The sequence below is a fragment of the Thermobia domestica genome, chromosome 4 (assembly GCF_964235325.1).
Source record: "Thermobia domestica chromosome 4, izTheDome1.hap1.1, whole genome shotgun sequence".
NCBI lineage: Eukaryota > Metazoa > Arthropoda > Insecta > Zygentoma > Lepismatidae > Thermobia > Thermobia domestica.
Genome location: NC_137457.1, coordinates 13,765,847 through 13,789,465, shown reverse-complemented (window position 1 = coordinate 13,789,465; position 23,619 = coordinate 13,765,847). Strand labels below are relative to the sequence as shown.

At 33.2% G+C, this 23,619-nt stretch overlaps 1 protein-coding gene across 1 annotated transcript in view; it reads right to left on the bottom strand.

The window, feature by feature from the left end:
• Positions 1-23,619, bottom strand: part of LOC145683250 (uncharacterized) — a 102,260-nt gene that overhangs the window by 23,367 nt on the left and 55,274 nt on the right. Inside the window, exons 9-13 of the mRNA XM_081754622.1 lie at positions 22,296-22,343; positions 16,523-16,594; positions 16,104-16,178; positions 15,388-15,459; positions 11,616-11,744 (exon numbers count right to left, since the gene is read on the bottom strand). Of these exons, the coding sequence (XP_081610748.1) occupies positions 11,616-11,744; positions 15,388-15,459; positions 16,104-16,178; positions 16,523-16,594; positions 22,296-22,343 (396 nt within the window). The remainder of the gene's footprint in view (positions 1-11,615; positions 11,745-15,387; positions 15,460-16,103; positions 16,179-16,522; positions 16,595-22,295; positions 22,344-23,619) is intronic.

Genomic DNA, 23,619 nt, shown 5'->3' with positions numbered 1-23,619 from the left:
GGTTAACTGGAGTATTTAACAGGAGAATCAGCATTCAACCAATGGTAACAGCGCAACAAATGACCTTGAAAGCTTGGAAACGTAATGAAAGGATATTGCATTGATTGGTGGATATGTATTCATCCGTTTTGTTTTAGAGTACGTGCAGCTATCCGCTGAACGCCAGCTTTCATTAACTAGATAATAATAGTATTACTATCTGGTTTATCGTTATAATCAAAGATATTTGCTCGCTGCAAAATAATGTTGCTGCAAAATGATCTTGAAAATGATCTTTGTTCGTCTAACTTCAGTTAGACCTAAGCTTCATCTATTTTATAGTCACAAAAACATTACTAGTAATTCTTTGCTTTGCTTTGATCATTCATGCCCACATATACATATATACACAGTCTTCTAAAATCTTAGGCGTTCATGTTCTGTCATCCGTACATAGGGCAATATAGTACTTGGAATCTATAAGTCAATAAGTCAATGAGTCAATGATAATCCCGTTCCTTTAATATCAGGATTTTTCAAATATAACTGGTGACAAATTTTTTGAATAAGTCTGTACCTTTGAGTACAATGAAATAGGAGAAGTTCCCCTCGATATTATCTTCAATATAATATCTACAAGTTACATTAATTTCTTGAATATTCCAACTATTTCTTTACTGCTATTTGATTATACATAGCAATCTTTGATACTTTTCTCAGTTTTATTTTACGTATTGTTTTCTACTCTTGATACACTACTTTGTTCTCGTGTACGTTTCTGCTTAGGTAAAACTGTGGTAGACTTTTTCATTGATTCTTTTATGGACGTGCAAAATAAAAATATTTGAATATAAAATATCAATCATTACCACCTGAGTTTTCCAATATTATATCTAAGATAATATTCCGTGTGAAGTGTCCTGTTAGGAAGTCTCTATGTTAGTCAACAGTCATGATAATTCGCTATCTTAGTAATAAAAATACTCGGTACGTGTGGAAAAATAAATACTTTTTTGGCATGATTATAAGAACTTCAAAGAAGTAGCTATAAGTAGACGAACATCGCAAGTCCTTACACACCGAGTGAATAACACTAATCAGTCATATGGGAAAGTAAGATTCATATTTATTTAATATCGCTCACGAAATTAGTAAGGCCGTTCGGAAAGTAACTTCCGCTTGGTTAAAAAAGAAACAAGAAAATAAATAAGAGGAATTTATTATATAAATCTGGAAACTACTTTGCTCTATTTTTCAACATAGTTTTCATAAACATTCAAGCACTTCTCATACCTCTGCACTGATTTGGAAAGTATATGAGCGTATAAATCAACTGCGTGTGCCTTGAGACAGACTGTGACCATTGTGTCACTACGTCATATAACAGTGTACTGGAAACTTATGGAAATTCATCGAAAAGCTCCGAGATTGTGAAACATCGATTTTCACAAACTTTTCCATTAATTTTTTGAACGAGTTCTTCAGTGACCACTGATGGCCTCACTCATCACACTTGGTCCATACACGGCATAAAGTTCCCGATGAATACCTGCTGCTGAATTTTGTTTTACCGTAAGGACACATATAACAGCTCACACCTCGGACTTTGTGGGATTTTCTATTGCAGCAGATATTTTGAGACGCTACAAAAGTGGAACTAGTGATCAGACAACCTTCACTCTACCATGGTTGGATGCAGACTGATCTGGCGCTCTCATCTATCGAAAGTCGGTAGCGCTGCCAACACTGTATTATCAATCGGAGGTTACTTTCCGAATGCGCCTCGTACATTGGCTGCTTCCCTGTCTCGGAAAGATATCCTAAAACTGCTTTCTCTTCCCGAAAAATATTCATATTTCTGTTATAATAGCCGTCTCGTCTCCTATCTCATCATAAAGATTCTGCCTTACATCATGTTAAAGTCAATATTATTTTTCCCTGTATTGATAAAAAACTGCAAAATAGATCTTACTGAACTATACGTTTTGTATTGTAAATTGTGAAATGAAAATAAAGTTATCTTGTTTCCTTGCTGTTCTGTGACGCTGACGTTAAAATAATTAATTATTACTGATTCGTTATTTCGTGGATAGTTAAATATAATCCATATAAGATATATGCACTGATTTTAATCAACCCTATCTTAGTTTTTCTGAATAAAAATAATAATAAAAATAGGCCCACAATTAAGAATTAACTTATAACTATCTACCTCTAAATAGGGCTGTGCGATATGTCGATATATCGATATCGTCGATATCAATATCAGCTTATATCGATAATCGATATCGCAAAAAAGATGTTAATATATTGATATCGTCGATATCGATATTGTCGATATCGATTTTCGATATCGATAATGTTGATGTCAATATCCGATATCATAAATATCGGTATTGATATTGTCGATATTCGATATGCGTGTTTGGCACTGTCTCGAAAAAATTGCGGTGGGCTTTGCTTAATATATATAGCACTTTTTGGTTCGCGATAGCAGCTGCATTTGCATTTCTTAACCGAATGAAACCAGATTGCACGATACTCGAATGAGGCAGAAAAATGCCCCGTTCCCTGAATCAAATTAATATAGGGCTTGCGGACTATGCCCAACAACATTCTATGTTAATATTTAATTTTTGCTGTTGACTACATTTCTTAACCGAATGAAACGAAATTTACACAGGATTAGTATGGATTAAAAATTCAGTTCCTTTTGAAGATAGCCCAAATCGGCTGTGGGGTAGAGATGTTTCTACGTCTACTTGATCCACCTAAAAATTGTAAATTTAACTTACGTTATCGGCTGCACTTCTTCACCGAATCAAACCAAACTTTGTGCAAAAATTGTATGGGGCAGAAATTCTGTCCCTTTCGAAGATATAGTCAAAACATTGCAGAGCCGGGAGCATGCTCTCCAAAATATTTCTCATCACTAACATGGCTGTATTCCTTAACTGTTTCAAATTGATATCCTCACTACAGTTAATGTTTGTGCTCTATTGCCATTGCGAATAAAAATGAAATGCCAGTGCTAATATTTACTTAAATCTGAACAGACAAGGAAACAAGAATTCACTCGTTTTTATGCAAAGTAGTAATTTTCCGTTTATTTGTATGTAGTTACTAGATATAAGTTGAGCCACATAATTTAGCCCACGAAAAACTGAAAGGCCTCCATTCTGTCATTTCACTACACAAGCCTACATATTCTGTTTAGGTAGTATCAACACTTCCCTATTTCTTTGAATTTGTTTAAGTATTAGAAAATTCATTATTAGGTGCACTATTATTAGGAATGACTTAGAACCTTTCTAAATTAATTTCATAAGCAAAACTGAATAATGGTATAAGACGTAAGCTTTAAATTTAATGAAAACATCAACACTTTTAGATGTATTTGCACAAGTCCCTCCAATTCATGTGGGAGATGTAATGTTTTTGCGTAAAGTTCTTTAATGCTATAGTTTATCAATTTAATAACAACATGAAAGAGATCTCGATAGATCGCGTGTATCTTTAATTGAATTTTAGAATGAAATACTACAAAATAATATTAAGTCCAAGTGTTAAATTTGTAAAGCCAATGGATTAACTTAGAAGAACACAAACACATACATCACACACAGAGAGAAAAATGAACAATAATTGTCTTGTTTACAAATATGCCTGTTAGCACTGAGTTTTCAACTGGAAATATATGTATGTTGAATCAAGCGCGTATCCAGAAATTTTCAATGGGAGAGGCTGAATCCAAATATGCAAGTATGGCTATTACACACAGAGACAATGTGTGTAATAGCCATGCTTGCATATTTGGATTCAGCCTCTCCCATTGAAAATTTCTGGATACGCGCTTGATGTGTGTGTGTGTGTGTATAGGGCTTTAAAGCGTTCCGCTGCAATAACATTCGCTTGTTAAAAGTGTTTGTTGGTGTGGGGGTGGGGTGGGGGAAATGAAAAAGTAACGGGAATTCCCCGATTTTGCTTTTGTTGATCGGGTACGTCATTCGTCCATATCTGGATCAAGTATTGCTTGTACGTGAGTTTAAAATACAACGCACATGTTATGTTATAGAAATAATTGCTCTCTTTCTCTTAGACTCATATCGCCACACGTACACATTCTCAAATGCACATACATGGAATACACACCTACACACAAATAAAATACGCATATTCTATGCCACGCTGTTTCACTCTCATGGTTTCCGCAATGATGGCAGATCTGATAGCCGGGAAATACAATTAAATGATTATTTTTATTAAGTTTTTCGAAGAAAAGACTGGTTGGATATCAAATTTAATGTTGTCGATATCGATATTTGATGTTGTCAACATCGATATTCGATATCGATATTGTCGATATCAATATAGGCTATCTATTCTATATCGATATAAGAAAATATCGAATGTCGATATCGAAATTTCGATATCGCACAACCCTACCCCTAAATCAATGTTCAACGAATTGATTGTAATTTGAAAGTCTAATAAATCAGCAAACAACGAAAATATTGTTCCTAGATAAGCTGGAAGAAGATCTCAAGCAGTCTGTGGGAAAGTGATACGTTTCAAGGGGAAAGCAAGAACAAACGAACAAGCAAGCAAAATAAATTAAATATGACAGAAATGAAAACGCTTAGATGGATGCGTGATGTTACCAGGTGAAATTAAATCAGAACCGAAATAATATGAGGCAATGACAAAATGACTGAGTAGTCAATGAAATCACATAAAAGAATATCAGAGTATTATAACCATATTAAGAGAAGGTAACAGTTATGTCAACAAGGTACAAGGAAAGATCGAAGTGAAACATCAATAAGTAAGTGAATGAACTTTGTGACTAATGGTTGTAAAGAAAGGAGGTTAATAGAAGATAATATTTAAGACTGGACAAGGTGAAACTGAATACTCACAAATGTTGACTCCTCGTAACTGGAAAAAGTCAAAGTTAAAGATCTAAATAGATGATGTATATAGTAGTTGATAGATTCCATCAAGCTGAACTAATAATACGGACTATTATAAAAGTTCTGTAGAAGAACAATATTTGTAAATGTAAACGTTGATCATGTATGATGGCCATTACAGCTGTTGTGATATAGTAAAATGGATACAGAAATATATCCTTATCATTATTTCAAAGAATTCGAGCAAAGCAAAAGTACACTGTATAGTTAACAATACATAGACAATCATTATGATCAACTGCAAAGCTTTATTTTCTCCACTATCATAGTATAAAAAATCAGATATAATTGTTTAACAGTGGATCGCATAGAGCTGCACAAGATAACTTGCATAGTGTCAGTGTACTATTAAGTATTAGATTCTATATATTGTTTTTTTTTTCATCTGTTAACGGTGCCACATACATTCCTAACATTCACTCACATACATCATCAGAGGTATTCGGTCATTATTGACAAATCACTTGCTGCAACTGAGAAGCTTCCATGCTTCAAAGTTTCATTCTAACCACTTCGTCTTCACGTATGATTTTCTGTTTTGATATCCCCCATTAATTGTAGTCTCCTTCGCCCCTCAATTTGTTCCTGTCACTATACCCTCTAAAGTCTCCCTGATAATATAGTTCCTTCTTAGCAATGTTTCAACCAGTCTCGTTTCCTCTACTTAATAATATCTAAAAGGTGTTCCTTTCTGCCTATCATTTCTTATTCGTTTTCCGTTCGGCCCAGCGAGTTCACTCCACTCTTCTCGACACCCACATTTCGAATGCTTCCAGTGGATTTGCATCATTTTTTTACGTAATTTCCATATTTCTGACCCATACAGCACAATACTTCACACGAAACATTTTATGAAACTTCTTCTCAACACTTTATTCAAGATCTCACAAAATAGTATTTTCGTTCTCCTAAAGGCCTATTTTGATATTCCTATCCTCGCTTTTATTTCACGTTCACATTTTATATCATTACTAGCAATACTACTCAGGTATCAAAAGCTAGTCACCTGTTGTCTTTCTCCTCGCTTACCTCTACATTTGACACCGACCGCTTCGTTTCAATCACCATGGTTATTGTCTTTATAACATTTATTTTCATCCCGTATTTTCTACAGCCCTTAATGAAGTTTCCTAACATCTTATTTATCATTCAAGTACAATTTGTGATAGAATTATAATATTAATGAAATATTAATGAATTGTGTTCTTGACAATTTGCTAGTATTAAAAAGAAAGTTATATATATATATATATATATATATATGTATATATATATATATATATATATATATATATATATATATATATATATATATATATATATATATATAAATTATTTGTATATAAGAAACATCTTTTCTCCTAATTCAAAACATAACATATTAATGGAATTAAACCATTAGTTTGGCAGTTTAATTAAACCATTAGTTAAGTAGATTGGCAGGACTGTGTGTAAGTTGTGAAAGAGTCTTTGTCTCTGGATCGAAAATCGAACAAAACTGAGGCCTATCCTGAAGGAATACTTTTCCTATAACTTTCTTGTACCGTTTGTCTGTGTTTTTATGCTGCTTCAAAAATACACCAAACTAAGGAGACTTACAATAGATATGCTTAAGACCCAATGTTGAGTGCTTCAATGATTCACTACAAACACCAGAGTAAGGTTCGTGACACTGATTTGACTAAATGAAGAATGAGATTGGCAACTATAAGAATTCCTTGGCCTAAAGATTCAGTTCCCGAACAAAGCGATCTAAAACATGGATGTTTTCAGAAGTTTCAACCAACATGAAAGCACCACTTAGTAGAAAAGCCATAAAGAAAATCTTTTAATCCAAAGATAGATGGCGAAGTGTTCAAATGTGTTTTTGGGAACTGACACCTGCGCCTTATACCAACTTCTAAATCTTTCAAGACTGTTGAAGGTTAGGAGTCCTCACCGTACTGATACCCACCCACGGATACTCAAATGTGAAGCTCGGAAGTTGTAGAGTGCTATCTGACATGAAGCATCATTTACACAGGGAAAAGCGCGAATCGTTTCACACAATGGGTCTAAGCGTTCTAAGACGCTCTTCTAAAAATGTTGGCATCAAAGTTAACCGAAAATTTGCCACATGTAGAAGAACTGCAAGTAAATTCGCAATACTAGACGATTCGGACGCTATCCTATGATCAGAGGCTACTGGAAATGTACGGAAATGGTATCAATATGACCCACGTCCACCAAGACAAAATTTCATTTCACATCTCAAGATTTCACATCATCAATACAAAATTTCATTTCTGCTCACCTTCTATTAGGATCATACAAGCCATAACTTTCAACAAGATGTAGCTTGTGTTCCTGTAAAATCTTGAAAGATAAATCCAACTTTCTGGATTTGAACTTCATAAAGTGATTTTGTGTATGAGGTGTATAAAAATTGTGAATGGACTCTGTAAAGTTGTGAAAGAGGAATGAAGAAAGATCTTTCGTGTAGCTTTCTGACGTAGCCTTGTGTGATGAAAACTACGTAGCCATCGCTTGATGGTCTGAACAGGGAGATACCAATCTCTGATACATCTGGTGCCAAATATTTTCGTAGCCTTACAATTTGGTTACACTCTCTATACTCAAGTAGTCCAAAGTGTTGTCCTCAATTCCTATTGTATGTATTTCTCATAATTCCAGGTTGCCAAAGGCCTAGCTTTGTGGGATATAAATCTGAAATAAAATAAAACCACATACAAATACTATCATGCTAAGTATAATTCCAATAGGTTCCATTCCACCAAATATTTAATCTTTGTTTAGCCAGCCAAACTAGTAGCATTATATATCGTATAATTATATCGTATGGTTCATGGAATGAGACTAAGGTGTTAAGGATTGTATCTTTAAAAGTATGCTCTGATTAGAGAAAGTATTATTGATGCACAAATACTATAGTGCTGCCAAAATGTCTTGAGCCGTGACAAAATTGTGAACTAAAGTTCATCCTCGACACACCCACGCGTTGAGCCAATAAAGGTTCAGTTGTTGTTAAGCGAGAGATCCTTAGCAAAAGGGAGTGGAATTCCTTCAGCCGGCAGCAGCGCTCGGAAGGGAAGACTGGGTGTCAAGTCAATGTGGAATATCTTTAATCTAATATTACTTGAAACTAAAATACTTAAGACCAGAAATATTCAATTATGTTCTGAAAAGTTTGTTTAGGCAATACTAAGTAATTTGAACCATTTCAGTTACTAATATATTAATTAGTACGTAAGTTCGCAGTAAATGCCATTATAACAAAAGATTTCCTATACGTTTCTGAGTTCCTCTCAAATTTCATATTTGCAGTGTTTTCAGCATCACTCAATTTTACTTATTATTTGTATATTATCAACAATTAATTAAAATTTGATTACTTAAGTTGGTTACAATTAGTATTCAGATAAGAAATTTGTAGCAGCTCATATAGATGTCGATTTAGTGGAATCAACATTTGGCGTTAACTTTAGGTGTGGTAAGAGTTACGTTCTAAGATGAGTATAGTGGCTCGAATTTGACCAGAAGATGGAAGCATGTTTCTGCGTACCTTTCCACTACATTTTGTGCCTTTCCAATATCTTTTTAAGGAGCCATAACATGAAGAATAATGCAATCAAATTCAATAAATTATATTCGAACTTCGTCCAAAGAAACGTTAAATAGTTAATAAGGGAATACTCTGTGCGGTGTGTCATTATTTTGTTTTACTCATTCTTGGAAACATTTAATTTTACCACTTACAATCATTCTACCAATAATGAAACTCTCCTAACAATAACATAAATAAGATATCAATGAACTGCACTAATTATTCTATGATTATTCATTCAATTTCTTTCTTAGCAAAGTTTCGAAATCTATTTGTTAATTTTGATTCAGTGATTGTGATTATTATCGATCACGCTTAAATACATCGGAAAGTGTAAGAAAGTATAAAAATAAATAAATACACAAAGTATAATTTTCAGTGAGTATTAATGAATGTATGTATCCGTGGTCCGTGTACTATCAATCTGTGCCTCGAATCTCTTAATTAGGCCTAATGAAATCGTATCAAGCCATACATAGCACTTATTACCTAATTTGAGGTATCCCTTCCAAATCCTTAATGTAACATAATATTATTCGAATTATTAAACCAACCTGTAGCAATGATTTACAATTTAACTTAACCCTCCGTTGGTAACAGAGGTGACGCGTAACCCCATCTCGGATTATTTTGTTCTTTAATACTAGAAGTACTATTCTCAGATTTGTGTGCCTTCATGTAAACTTCGGAAAGAACTATGTTTACTAACGTGTATGTGTTCTTCGTTCACGTCACCTTTCTTTAGTGAGTTATGAGAGTGTTGGGGTGACTGACCACCCCTGTTACCATTCGCGTTCGGAAACTTCTTTAATAAAACCATTGAACGTTTTAACGTATAATTGCAGTTGTGACCGTATCCGGTCTTCGAACAAAATATTTCTTCTGAGTTTTAATAAGATTGTGAGTGCAGTAGTGATAGCGTTTCTAGGAATGAACAAAACAATATTAAAGTATATTTTGAGTCAGTGCGTAAATACAAGTATTGGATTCAAAGACTGAAGTAAGCAATAATTCAGGCAATATCGTAAAAAGGTAGAGGCTAACGCACTTGGTTCACCAAGAAAGACAAGAACAGATTTTCGTGTTATTTTGCATATACTTCATGTTAACAGAACATGCACTTATAGTGTTGGGGATATCAGTAACCCCATGTTACCATCGACCGGTGTATAATATATGTTACTAACGGAGGGTTAATGCATTTGCACATACTGTATCCTAACATGGCATAATCAAGACATAGGCATGTGAGATTATTTCGTAACACAACAATTCCATATCTTAATAGCCTCATTCCGTGCAAGACGAAAAAGCAACAGAAAGGTAGAGTAAATATACTGCTCTCTATTGGCTGGATTCTAGAGTTTAAACTCACTTTAAGGACGAATCGCTGTACTGCATAATGTTACTATTTTTCTTTGCCACCTCTAAGCATTACGTTTTAGTAAAGCAAAATATTCCTCATGTACATGTGGCATTCTTCTATTTCCTTTGTTCAATATTTTGATCAAAGTAAAATAAATGCATATAAGCAAATGTATAAAAGGTGCAAATTTGCTCAATTGACTCTTCAGCATTGCACGTAATATATTATAAACTTTGGAATAAACATTAGAAGCTTTATACACGATAGCTGATTTCTGTTACTAAACTTCGTTTGAAACTAATACTCCTACTTTTCGCAAAACGTTATTAATAAATCATTTTATCTTTGTAAAGCTTTATATATTCTATGTAATAGATGTACCAAACAATAATATATCTGTATTTTTGAACCACAAATGTACTACACATGAAGCAGGTACCTGGTATTCATTTTAATAAATTACGTCATAAATGACTCAGATCACTCTTTTAATAACGTCTTGCTAAGAAATAAGGTAAACTCTAAATCTTTCAAATACATGTAATACATAGCTTCTATTTTAATTTTACTGCAAATTAGTGAAACTAGGAACAGATAATATGGTCTCCTTGTGTGTAATGAGTTTTAGCTATAATTTATTACAGTTTACGATACTTTTATGATACTGATTGTTTCAGCAAGACAATGATAAGAATCTGTATTCCGCTGCCTTTAATAATACTCCGAAACTTTCTACTAAGGATTGTAACAATCTCCAATTTCAACTCTGATCATTCTCCTTGATTCCAGCTCTTAATCTATTTCTTTAAGTTATCTACGGAATTACTTTTAATATTCAGTAGTATAGTAAAGACTAGTTGATGTTCACTTAACTGTAAGTTTTGTGCTTATTTATAATTTTAAATATTTTAATAATGATTGTTTTACTTTTGTAACTCTATTCTTCAATTTTCTAGGTCTTTGTAACGATCTAATCCTTCAAGATTGCTATATTCCCGAAGTATGGTTTCGTCACAAGGAAAGAAGAAAAAAGTAAAAAAAAAAAAAAAACAATAAGAGTTAACGTCTCAGTATATAGACTGGTTTCCTTCTCAAATCTGACGTGGAATTGTTTAGTTGCAATATCTTTCTATAGATTTGAAAATTGTAACAAATAGAGTTGCCTAGATGTTAGCACAAAAACAAAAATTGGAATGGAAAAGTGAGGGAATAGACGTGGTTGTCTTTGGTCAAAAGAGTTTGTTCATTATATAGAAATTTCCACTGTCACACAAATGGTACAAGGTAAGATCAAATACTTCTATTATTTTGTGTTGCTAGTGTTTATGGAATGTATTGTGATCCACTTTCTATGTAACTAACTACTTTTAATTATTAAGTGTCTTATCAAATTCACTACTATTTTATTGGTGTTTTGTAAGTTATTTTTAAATATTTACAAATAAACAATTTTACGCAATTACAATATTAATAATATTTGATAACTTGAAATGTTATGATTATTTTACGTGAATTTGTTAACTCTTAAGTTTGTATCTTGCACCAAATATTTGTACCTATTAATAAATATGTATGAATTTACCAGATTACAATAAATTATGATAGGCAATAATAAAGAAAATACTTATATATTTAATATTTTGTTTAAGTAATGAATCATAGCCTTCCAATTACAATTTTGATTTTACTTCACCTTTGTTTTTCCTTCTCTGCATAAGGTTTGCGTAGTTCATCACCGGTACAAAGGTCGGTGACACCAATGCTCGGTTTCTCTTAGGGAGTACGGCGACACCTTGTGCTACTCCTAATCCAGAACCAAGTCCTATGAATATTAAAAAAATGGATTTATTTAAAGATGTGGTCCATTGTATTTGAAACTTATTACGTTGCAAAACAAAATATTTCTTATGCTAATCTTTGTTTCTAATATGAAGTTCTATCAGATGAAAACTTTTAGTTCCTTATTGTAAGGATCCACACATTTCAGCGTAAGCATATGTTTACAAACGTGCTATTGTTTATAAGCAGAAAATGATACACAAAACCAAGAAAACACGAAAAACAATACGATGGGAAACGAAAAAGAACGAGCCACCGAGCCAGCTGAAAAGGGCCTATAAAAGTGGAGTCAAAGGAGACGGAGGCCTCAGTTGGCCACTGGTTGCTAACCCATAACAAATCTGGAGCTCATATTGGATGAAGGGGTTCTACCTGATCTAAAATCCCTGGAAGCTGGCTTGAAGCAAAGAGGATTTCTAATCAAAAACCAAACCTCACGAGGCTGCCATGAGCCGAGGAGGTTACCTAAGGACCATGACCTGAAGTCGCTACAAGACACCCAGGTGGCTGCCATGGGCTAAGAGGTTCCCTTCCTTCACCTTCATTCCTTCCTGCACCTCTGATCATAAGGAATATTTAAGTTATTAACTTTGTAGGCACAAACTCTAAATTGTATTTTTGTAAAATAAATAGATGAAGGGCTATAATCCCTTACTGTCATTGTCTCTACCCACTTAAATCATTGCAATATTAATTTTTTTTGTTAATCCGAAACAATTTTATTTTATTTTTCCCTTTTCATAACATTCTTAATTTTTAACAGTACATTTTCTATATTCAATTACAAAGTTTGTAAATCATAAGAACGAGTTATTGTTTGCATGTTATTCTAGATTTGAAAAAGCTGTATATGTTGGTTTTACCGAAACAGATTATGATAATGTATCTTTATATTCATATAATGAAGGCCAAGCAGTTTTGGAAGATACTCCCTTGATGTGACTTATCAAAACGTCTAGCTTTCATTTTAAATAGTGTTCGGTATTGATTCAGATTTCAGTCAATTTTAGAATTAAGTGAATTAGGTAGCTGATCTGAAGGATCGTTACGGCGGTGCTAAATAATAGTTATAATATCCAATATAATAAGCACATGCTTCAACCTGTCAAATACACTCAAGCTTGCCGTTAGTTCTTATGTTCAGTTTTGTTCTGTTTTGTTGTGTTAAAATGTTCAATAAAAGATAACGAAAATCTACTTTAGTTCATTTTACGCTTTCAAATATTTTCTATAATATAATGTTTGGAATTTATCACCTAGCAGTACGTTGTATTTGACAAGAGTTGTTTTTCAACTCATAAAGGAAAAGAATATACCTTAGTATATAATAAATTAAATTTATCAACTTTAGTAAATTATTTCTTTGTATCAGCTTCAAATACACATGCGTAAGTTGTTTGTTCATTCATTGTACAATTACTTCAAATACTCTAGAGTTTTAAATAATAATTCCAAATGATAATCAAATAGATTGTTTGATTTAGGTAATGCAGGTAGAACTATTATGAATTACTTAATATTGTACATTATAATTTGAGATTATTATTTTATTTATTGTTAATTGAAATATGGTCTGAAATATATCAATGCGTTTATAATCATATATATAATTTGTTGGATTATTTACACGTATCATAAATACATCGATAAGAAGGACTGATTATTTTTGTTAAAATGAATTAACGTAGATAATCTAATATACATAACTAGTTCATTTAATGTTAGCTGTCATCATCAATAATTAATTTTATTTATTTCATTCGTATGAAATCAAATACTCTGGCCACAAGATTCCAACACCTCATGGCATATGCCTGTTCATTTTTAATTTGGTGTCCATAATCGTTGTGGTTATTTTCTTTATTCACATTGCCATTTTACATGGCTATTTCACTTGATTTGATCCAATAGTTAGTCATCCAATTATTTAGCAGACCACACACTGCTTGAATTCAGTTATAGCATAAAGACTGCTAGACTTAATAGAAAGTGACATGGAAAATTCCGAAATATAGCCTCTTCTATGGACACTTTTAGATGAACACGTGGACAGTCATCTTTTGTATTCTATCGTTTCTTAACCTTTTCATTATGGCCAAAAATAACTCACAGATCTTATGTAGATATTTACCATAGCTGGTATTTTCTGCAATTTAAAAATAAATCTTTATTAAATTAAGCAGTTAGAAGCAAATTTCTACCAGGAAGTAGTGTCCGCTACATATCAGGCAATTATTGCAGATTCCCTCAAGAGAAATTAATAAGTCATTTTGATTAGTGAGCTATATAAATATTTATTTACAATTAATTAATAATGTTATATGTTTTATTGTGTTACTTTTATTTTAATAGATCCGAAATGAAAAACTTTCAGGTTACATGATTATGAACTTTAGGCTCAGGGAGACGACGGTTAAAGTAAGTGAATGATGAGAGAATAATTGATCGAATCAGAATATATGAGGAAACATGAGTACCCCGGGAAAATCTAGGGACAAGATGTTCATAACCACATACTTGGTCAGGGTTCGAACCAGGAACCCCATGCACCAGAGGTAAGAGCTCTGTTGCTGAGCCAACATGTTTCCAATAGATCCGGCATGACAAATTATAGATTTTGAAAAGGAAATGATACAATATTAGGAGAAAATTACATGTAGAGTATTTTGAATTTTATGCTCTTCTAAATACATTCTGTGGCACTTCAACTTCTTTAAAGAGACAGGATTGACCCAACTCTCAGTAATCAAAATACTAAATACATCTTTTAGGATAGGATATATTAATAGACTTTCGATTTGCGTCCAAAGAATGTTATCTCATCTGTTTTCACTGTTGAAAGACTCCACTACAGAGATATGTATATGTTGCAGTTTTCGAGGATGATATAATGTGAGAGGCTTTATTTCACTTAATCGTCTTCAAAAGCATTAAACGTAATATGATATTTAATGCTGATGTTTACTATGTACTATTAGCAATTGTTTTAACCCTAGAAAGACCAACGGGGAGTAAGTTTTGCCTACGATTTCTTTTTTATTTATTTTATATGGATTAATATGTATTCACGATTCTCTGTTCTTTTGTTATAAATTCATTTTTGCTTTTCTTTCAACTGGAGTATACTGAACTGTTTTTTTCTGTAGAAAAATTAATTTATGTTGTGTTTGCCGATTTGAAACCCCTTGATCATAGGTGCTACCCATCTTTGTTTTCCCGAAATTCCATTCATTTGTTTTTTACATCTAAAACTTGTATTACTCTTTAAAAATGACACTTAGGCTTTCATAGAACTTGTCGAGTATTAGTTATGATACTGGTTTTCTGCATAGTATTATAAGAAATTTGGTCTAATATATAAGCAGTTTTACGTACTGTATTGAGCCTGTTTTCTTACAAATCAAATGCACAACTTCTTGAAAAGTCTATTCCTTGAAAAACAGTTCAATACATCTCAAACTGAACAAATATACTCTCAAAGCTACTTAAAACCAGCGCGGGCAAATTGACCCCTCCCCGTTGGTCCTTCTTGTAGCAGATATAAGCACGGATTTCTACGGTTAATATTTTTTAAATGCCATATCATGAGAATTTAGTCATCATCATACATAATTATCGAGACTTACCGGCAGCTTTCCCAGCTTCAAGAGCAGCTCCCGTTCCGGCACCTTCACCTGCACCCTTCCCAGCTCCGGCAGCTAAATATTCAATAATATAACATCAGTCAAACGAAAACATCAATACATAGCTAAAAACAGCATACAAATGTAGGAATCTTTAGGAGATAACAATAATTGTGGAATCTATATTGTTTAAATGTGGAATCTATATGTTTTGCTTATAATACAAAAAATTAACCCTTGGCTACAAAGAAACAATTATAGTTTTATTTCCTTCATACTCGAATGCTTTGCGAAAGTCCTTTATTTTTACTGACATGTTTTACTCCTATAAAATACATTATTTTCTTAATTCCACAACTTTAACACATATAAGTTTAAGTTTTACATTAATACACCTGTTACAAATTGTACATGTCTTATGTTATGAAACACTATGGAAAAATGAAGATAGATAGCAAATACAGTGATAGCCTAAAATAACAATTTGAAAAGAAACGATATGCCTTTGTGGTTTCAACTTTTGTCTGTTTCCAGAAACACAACTAATTTACGAGATAATTTCAACGGAACAATATCTGACTTATTAGGATCTTGTTATTTCAATAGAGCATTTATTGAAGTTAAAACTAACACAAAATACTAAATATCAATATTCGAATATATTCCATTGTTCATATTACCTTATGAATTGCAAGTTAGGAAATTGTTAATTTTCTTACCTGTCTTTCCAAATAGAAGGTAAAACTCTGGTAATGACCCTTTGTCCAGGAGCCTGTTCGCACCGGCCTTCCTAACTAAATTTCATATAAAAACAAATAATTAAAATATATTACCTGCTATTTTGTAATACTTACAATATTCAAGTTATAATACTTTTCTATAATTGGCTCAATATATATACAAGCACACACACACACACACATACACATATATATCTATATCTATCTATCTATCTATCTATATCTATCTATCTATATCTATATCTATATATACTACAAAAGAAGAGATAGGGTATAAAACTACCAATGTGTCATGAAGAGGTATTTGACTTCAACCAATCGACAATCCTATATTTCATTGTCAGTCAAATTACCAACAATTAACATTTAAAATAACGTTAAGTGAGATTAGTACTAACTTTCTGGATCTTCTTGATAACTTGGGCGAATGAGTCCTGCACCTAATCCGGTGAATACGGCAGGAAGAATACCTGAGGAAATAAAATTGTATGCATGAGAAGTAGTATTTCTGAACTTAGTAAAATTTAAGATTGCAAACAATTTAACTTTTATTACTCATAATCCGCTTAGACTCGTCCATATGCAATTTTCTAGCTTTAAAAGACATAGATTAACGTAGGGTGATACGTTACTTTGTATTCCAGTTTTGTAATATTCAATTTAACGCATATTTATTAATAGATCATCATATAATTTGCAATCTTTCAGCCAAATTTGATCAAGAAGCTAAATAGATTGAATGAATAGTTGAATAACTAGTCATGATACATTTAATCCTAAGCACTTTCTTGGTGCCTTACATATAAGATAAGGTGTATTGTAAATGTTAGAAAAAAGGCAAACTTGACCAAGATATCAACATTCATGGTCAAATGTTACAAATTACCAAGTATAAAAGAAACCATATTTTATAGGAATGTATATTAATAAGATCTGATGATCTAGCGTATAAATTGAAAATCAAGAATCAAATATTATACCTCATTTCAATCAAATCTGATCGTTACTTCATAATATTAGTAAAGAAACGAATACCAACTATATTTAGTTTTGCACCACAAATTTTTATTTAATAGTATAGGCGCATACCAGAGTGGCAGTTAAGCTTAACACTACGTTATTTTATACCTGTTTCTTCGTACTGTTCATCTTCTCACAAAAAATACTTTCAGTAAAACCTAGAACTGAAAATAACCACGATCTTTGGTAGATAAATTACATGTTTCGTTCGCCGTTTTATTATTTTGACATCTAAGTATAAGGAATCTTTAGAGGTTAGTAGATATCTTAAAATAGTCCATTAAATACTGAGCGTTTAGTATGCTTTGTTCGTGGTCTAACCTTCAGGGCACTTGCTAAAGACAAGGAATACCTGTTTCTTCTCATATCTTCCAAATGTCTTATCCTTTCGAAATTGAGTTTTCAAACAAGATTTACAGAAGCCACTACAGTTCTCTGCTGTTGTATGTGCTTAAAGTATCACGCTTTTTCCAACCAAGAACTTTAAATCTTAAACCCTTTTAGTTGACTTGACTTTGAGATGATGAAGTTTTCATGTAATCAATCGATAACCACATGAACTTTCCGCTCACAATATATTCATTTTTTTGTCTTTCTGCATTATTAATAATAGGAATGTACCACGAGGAGTGCAGTATAAAGTTATTAGATTTCTGGAAATATTTTCCTATTGGAATGGCATTTTGTCATTAGACAGCCTCCTACGCGAGTCATATTTCAAAATGTGAAAGAATTGATAGGAGAAATCACTTTAAGAACTTTAGAATTCTAATTTAATATTTAAACTCCTCCTCACTTAGTGCTCGTACATTTAAGTTTCATTTACACACACATCCAAAGAAAGAATTATAATATTATGGATTTAGATATGACTGTTTCAGTACAGAAAGGAAATAGTTCATTCGTTGACCATTTCAACATGCCCAGATCTTTTAAATTCTTTGACCAGATCTTGTAAATAAGTCTTAAAATGTCAAAAAAAAAGAAAAAAAGAAAATCTTAAGCACACCGCAAAAACTTTGTATAATTTTTGCTCTCAATCCCGTTAATTATACGTAATACGATTGAGCTATGAACCCACCACATGTACAACCTTATCTATGATCATTAATGGTAATTGCAAACCATAGACTTTTAATATATCTAGGTATAATTATATGTGTTAAACCGTATACTCTGAAATATTTCACATATAAAATGTAATTTGTATGTTGTAGGACGAGAGAATAATGTTTGCGTTATCACTATTAGTTAGGTTTAAATTCTGTACACAATCAGAAAAACTTTAAATTCGCTAAAACAAATTCCTAAACCACATAAATTGTATATATTTAACTTGTTGATGTTATCTAATCCGTTGTTTAATGTTTTGGAACATTTGATTGTCTCATATTCAAATAGTATATATCCAGTACGGGAGGAAAATTTGAGCACCTTTCATATTAACAAATACTTACAAAGAGGACATCGAATACACTAGTGTTAGATTATGCAAATGCAATATGTCTTATTTTTCTGATAGTTGAATGTTTTGAACACATGGAAAAATGTCATTGTAGCAAGATAGTTGAAACGAGAATTTTAATAAAGTTGTTAATTACACCGAGTGTTCACTAAATTGCGACCACCCATTTAATACTTTGTTGATTCACCTTCTGCTCAGAGGACGACCTGAACATGGCGTGGCATGGATTCTGGTAGTTGCTGATGTTTTCACGGGGATCTGATACCATATATTTCTGATGGTATCCTACAATGAACCTACATATGTCAATGCAAGAGTCATGGTACGAAGAGCTCGTTCCTCACATCTCATTAATGGTCTGTAGGATCAAGATCCGGTGAGTTAAGAGGGAGTAATTCATATGTTACAGCTCGGTGGAATATTCCTTAAGCCAAGAAAGTACAGTTCTGACTTGGTGGCAACGTGCATTGTCGTCCTGGAAAGTGTTGTCTTCGTATGGGTAGAAGTGTTGCACTGTAGGGTGTACGTGATTATCTAACACACGAAAGTACACATCGGATGTCTTGCTGTGGTCTCTGCATACCAACGGTCCCAGTCCATACCAACAGAAGCATATTCAAACCATACAACCGCCCTCATCTGCTTGTACAATACTCACCATGCTCGAGGGATCCATAGCTTCATCCTGTGGCACCACACATGCACACTCCTCTTCGAAAGGGGTAACACAAACCGTGATTTATCGGAACAACACATATCATTTACGGTCCAATTACCGTGTTCTTGTACCCAAGCGCGAAGATGTCGATTGTTACGAGTCGTAGGGAGTGGATGATGAGTGGGTCGACTGCTGTGGAACTTAATGTGTGCCAGTGCACGTTGTATAGTTGCATGGAATATGGATGTTGTGCATCTACCATTGTATTGGTCTCGTAATTTCTTGGACAATGATTGTTCATTTGGCTGTCATGTACTGTTTGACAGGGGGTCCGGACTTTCCCTTCGAGACCAGAAATGAAAAAGAAAAAGGGAAGGATGAAACAAAAAGAAACGAGAAATAGAAGAACCATCGTTAAAAATAAAAAGCTACAGCAAGCGTTTGAATACTCTTTCTTATGAGGATCTTTGTGTGAAGGAAACGGGGAGGAGTCAAGTTAAAAATGGATATTATTGTAACAGAGCATTCTGAATTCCATCTATTTCCATGCTAATCCTATGGACCACAAATAACGATCGATAAATGGGATCAGGAAAACTCTCAGGTAGAACTTAAGAAATGTCCACAATCACCAATAATATGAGCCTGGCAACATAGATTCCAGTTACGTTGGTTAAGGAAATTTTCAATTTCTCGGCAACATCCATACATTTTATAGGATGTCTTTACTCCCGAAAGAGATCTCGTTGCTACCCTTGACGGCATTAACGAAGATAAGAAAAAGAAGAAGACAAGAAGAACCCAGTTCGAATGACTTCGGAAGACTATATGTTTTTAAATACATTTTTAATATTCTTTTATTCGATATTTCTTTATAGTTCGTTATTAAAATACTTATTAACATATCGTCATTTTATTGTCCTAACAAACCAATATGGGTACGTTGCCAGTAAAATAGTTTAGATGGATCGAGTCCCTGGTGTGTAACCACAGTATATCATGTCACCCCAACTACGAAATCCTGGCTAAACGAACCAATATATGGTGACAGTAAAATTGTTTAGAACGAGCAAGCCCCTGGTGTGATAATCACAGTATTTCTTCACGGAGCCCCCCATTATGAAATCCTGGCTACGTGCCTGTGTTAGCGGTTACATAAGAACTATTTAAGCTGTAACAGTGAAGAATATATGTATAAGTGGATGGAAGGAAATACTTAGGCACTGTGGTGTAGCTAGAAAGAAAGAAATTGATCTACTAAAATATCAAACTCGATCGAAAGTTATAAAGTGTGAGAACATTTCGGTTTAAACAAGTACTAATAACTGGAACGAAAATTAGTTTAACAATAGTATGGCGTGTATTGTATCTACCAATTGCAGGTGGCACCGTGATCATATACGTGTACGAATGTTGTGCATATATACCTCATTGGATAGGAGAAAATCATGCAATTAGTATGCAATGGAGCAGTAGTCTGTGCTGATGTGAATTCCATGGATAGGAGTCTCTTTCTGAATAGTTCTGTCACGGAGGCTAAGCAGATACTTCGGCTGAACATCTGTACCCGAGAGACACAGTATCTTCAGGTCGGTGGCACTCTAGAGGGCCACTGGTAGTGTTTAGAACCTGCAGTCACGAGGCCGGGGAAGAAGTATTTTAATATGTGAGAACTTGGAATGGGAGCGCTTATCACTGAGCAAGGTGCGAGACAACTATCCATACACACACAAACATACAACTGTCGCGACATACGTAAACATTACAACTGTTACGACTTTAATTTAGCCACTTACTGAATGATTTGAAATTCCATCCGCACAAAGTACAGGTTACTCAAGAGTTGAAAGACATACATAAGTAAAACAGAATTGTCAATTGCATTAACATCCATGCAATGATGAACCGAAAACCAATGTTTCTCCAACATGTGCTGATTTCCGATGAAGCAAACTTTGTCATGATTGAATATCTTAATAAGCAAAACTTATTAACATATTGATGTCAGGAAAATCCATGACGTTTACATGGAAAGCCTGAGCGAGTCCAAAAGGTGTGGTATGATATGCAGTTCGCATGTGTTTCAGATTAGTAAGTCAGCCTTATTTATTGTTTAGGATGGTGTAGGATTAGCAGCTGTGACTGCTGTTGAAAAATAAAGAAGAATTTCCTTATTTCGAAATTACAGGCAAGAGGTTTGCTGAGTGCCATTTAGGTTCAACGGAATTATGAGACTGCACGCACAGCACCCCAAAATATGGCTCTACTCCGACATTCGATTTCAAACTGTGTAATATCCCACTTTGGCAACATGACATGACGATCTTTTCCAAATATTTATCAGCAACAGATTATTTCGTCTGCGATTACATGAAGCGAAGGGTCTTTGCCAATAATTTGGAAACAATTGATGAAATTAATACTGTTATTCGCTGTGAAATAAGTGCCTTTCCACAAAATACGTTAAGGCGTGTTACGGAACTCTTCCCGCATCGCCATCAGCACTTCACCTAGGCAAGCAGCGGACATTTGGAGGGTGTTGTTTTCCAGGTCTAGTGAGCTCTGTTGACTAGTAAATGTCAATTTATGTACTTCTATTTCATAACTCTATTAAACTATTACTTGTATTCATCATGTTTCTATTATCATTTGTTGTTGGTAGATAAAATATGCACTACCCTACAGATATAAATTGAACAAGTAAAAACTTATCGTAATGTTAGTCACTCTCTCATCAAATATAAAGTCTAATAGTTCAGATCTCAGTTTGGACGAGTGTTACTGTTCAAAATAAGACTGTGTTCATTTCGAAATAAAAACAATCTTGAAGTCATGATATTTAAAACATTTCACTTACCTAACTAGATTATATTGGAAAACCCCAAAGCTAAAACAATCTAGTTATCTCCAAACAAAAAGAAAAATGAAAAAAATAATACACAATCCATATTACGATATTATTTTCTAAATGTAGTTTTATTATGTAAATTGTTTTATATTACTTTAAATAGTATCATATTAATCTTACCTCCAAGTCCTTGGTCCGTTAATGATTCCAGTGGTTTATCCCTGATATCTGAAAGAATTAAAGCAACATTTTAGAGCTATACAAAGGAACGTCATTCTCAGTATCACTCTATAAATTTTATCAGAGATAATCCTTACAACCTGGAGAAACTCTGAATCTCTGTTCTTATTTTAAATTGTGAATTTGTTTTATAAAACTTCGTTTTTATATCTTAACGATCTGAAGTGATAAATTATTATTTTCTTAAGAAATGGATCCTTTTGTTGAAGTGTTAGTCACTTAAATTATATTTCATAACTTATATTAGTTATTTTCTTTTGTAAGAACACTATTCTTCAAGGAGAGTAACTCCATCAGCTGTTACCAACCGTACAATAGGTATTGCCAAGGGCGCCGATATCTCTGTAACTTTGGGGGGCCCATTCATAAAAAAATGCATATAATAATACGTATACATGGAGGCCCACATGAGCTTTGGGGAGGCTCGGACCCCCTCGACCCCCAGGATCGGCGTCCTTGGGTATTGCATATTTTTGTTAGGTAAGTTTTCCTTACATTATCTTTATGTTTTACAGTAAAATAGAAATATTTTTGTGGTAGTCAAATTCAAAATTATAGTCTCACAGTAAGTCAGAACAGAGAAACTTATTAATGAGATTAACTTATTCCAGTCCTTAAATATATACTTTCAACCATTCAAAACGAACGTATTTGGAAGGAATTTTACGTGGCGGAACAATAAACAGGATAAACCAATGGGTAATGAGTTAGGTCAAAGTTAATTATATTGAAATTAAGATTATTGTAACAGGATATTCATGTAAAAAATCAAGTCGTTTTCAAGTATAATTCAGACTAGTAGTATGTTACAAAATAATTAGCATAATAGATATAATCAAAGACAAGATGTGCTAAACTGAAATCAGAATCAGAAATAGTTGTTGTCTTGGTAGTTGTACAATAAAAAGACTCTTCTGTTTCTTTCTCGACAATGATATCATATCAAAAATTGATTATCCTCTGGTTTGAAAGTTTACCTTAAACAAGATACCTGGAAGTGACTAATTCTATAGATAGAATTATGTACGCCGTAGTATATTCAGGAGAATTTAATGAAGCAAAAATATCACAGTAGTAATAGATTTAATGGTACGTTGTTAATATTTAAATAAACACTTTCAAATGTAATGGTTTTCTACAGAGTAGCCCAAAAGTAGGTATACCGTCCTGCATTGATCAAGTTTGACATTTTAGTTTATTAATATAGTTAGTTATGTTCCAAGCTTGAAGTATAAGTGAAAAGAGAATAAGAACAAATAATAAA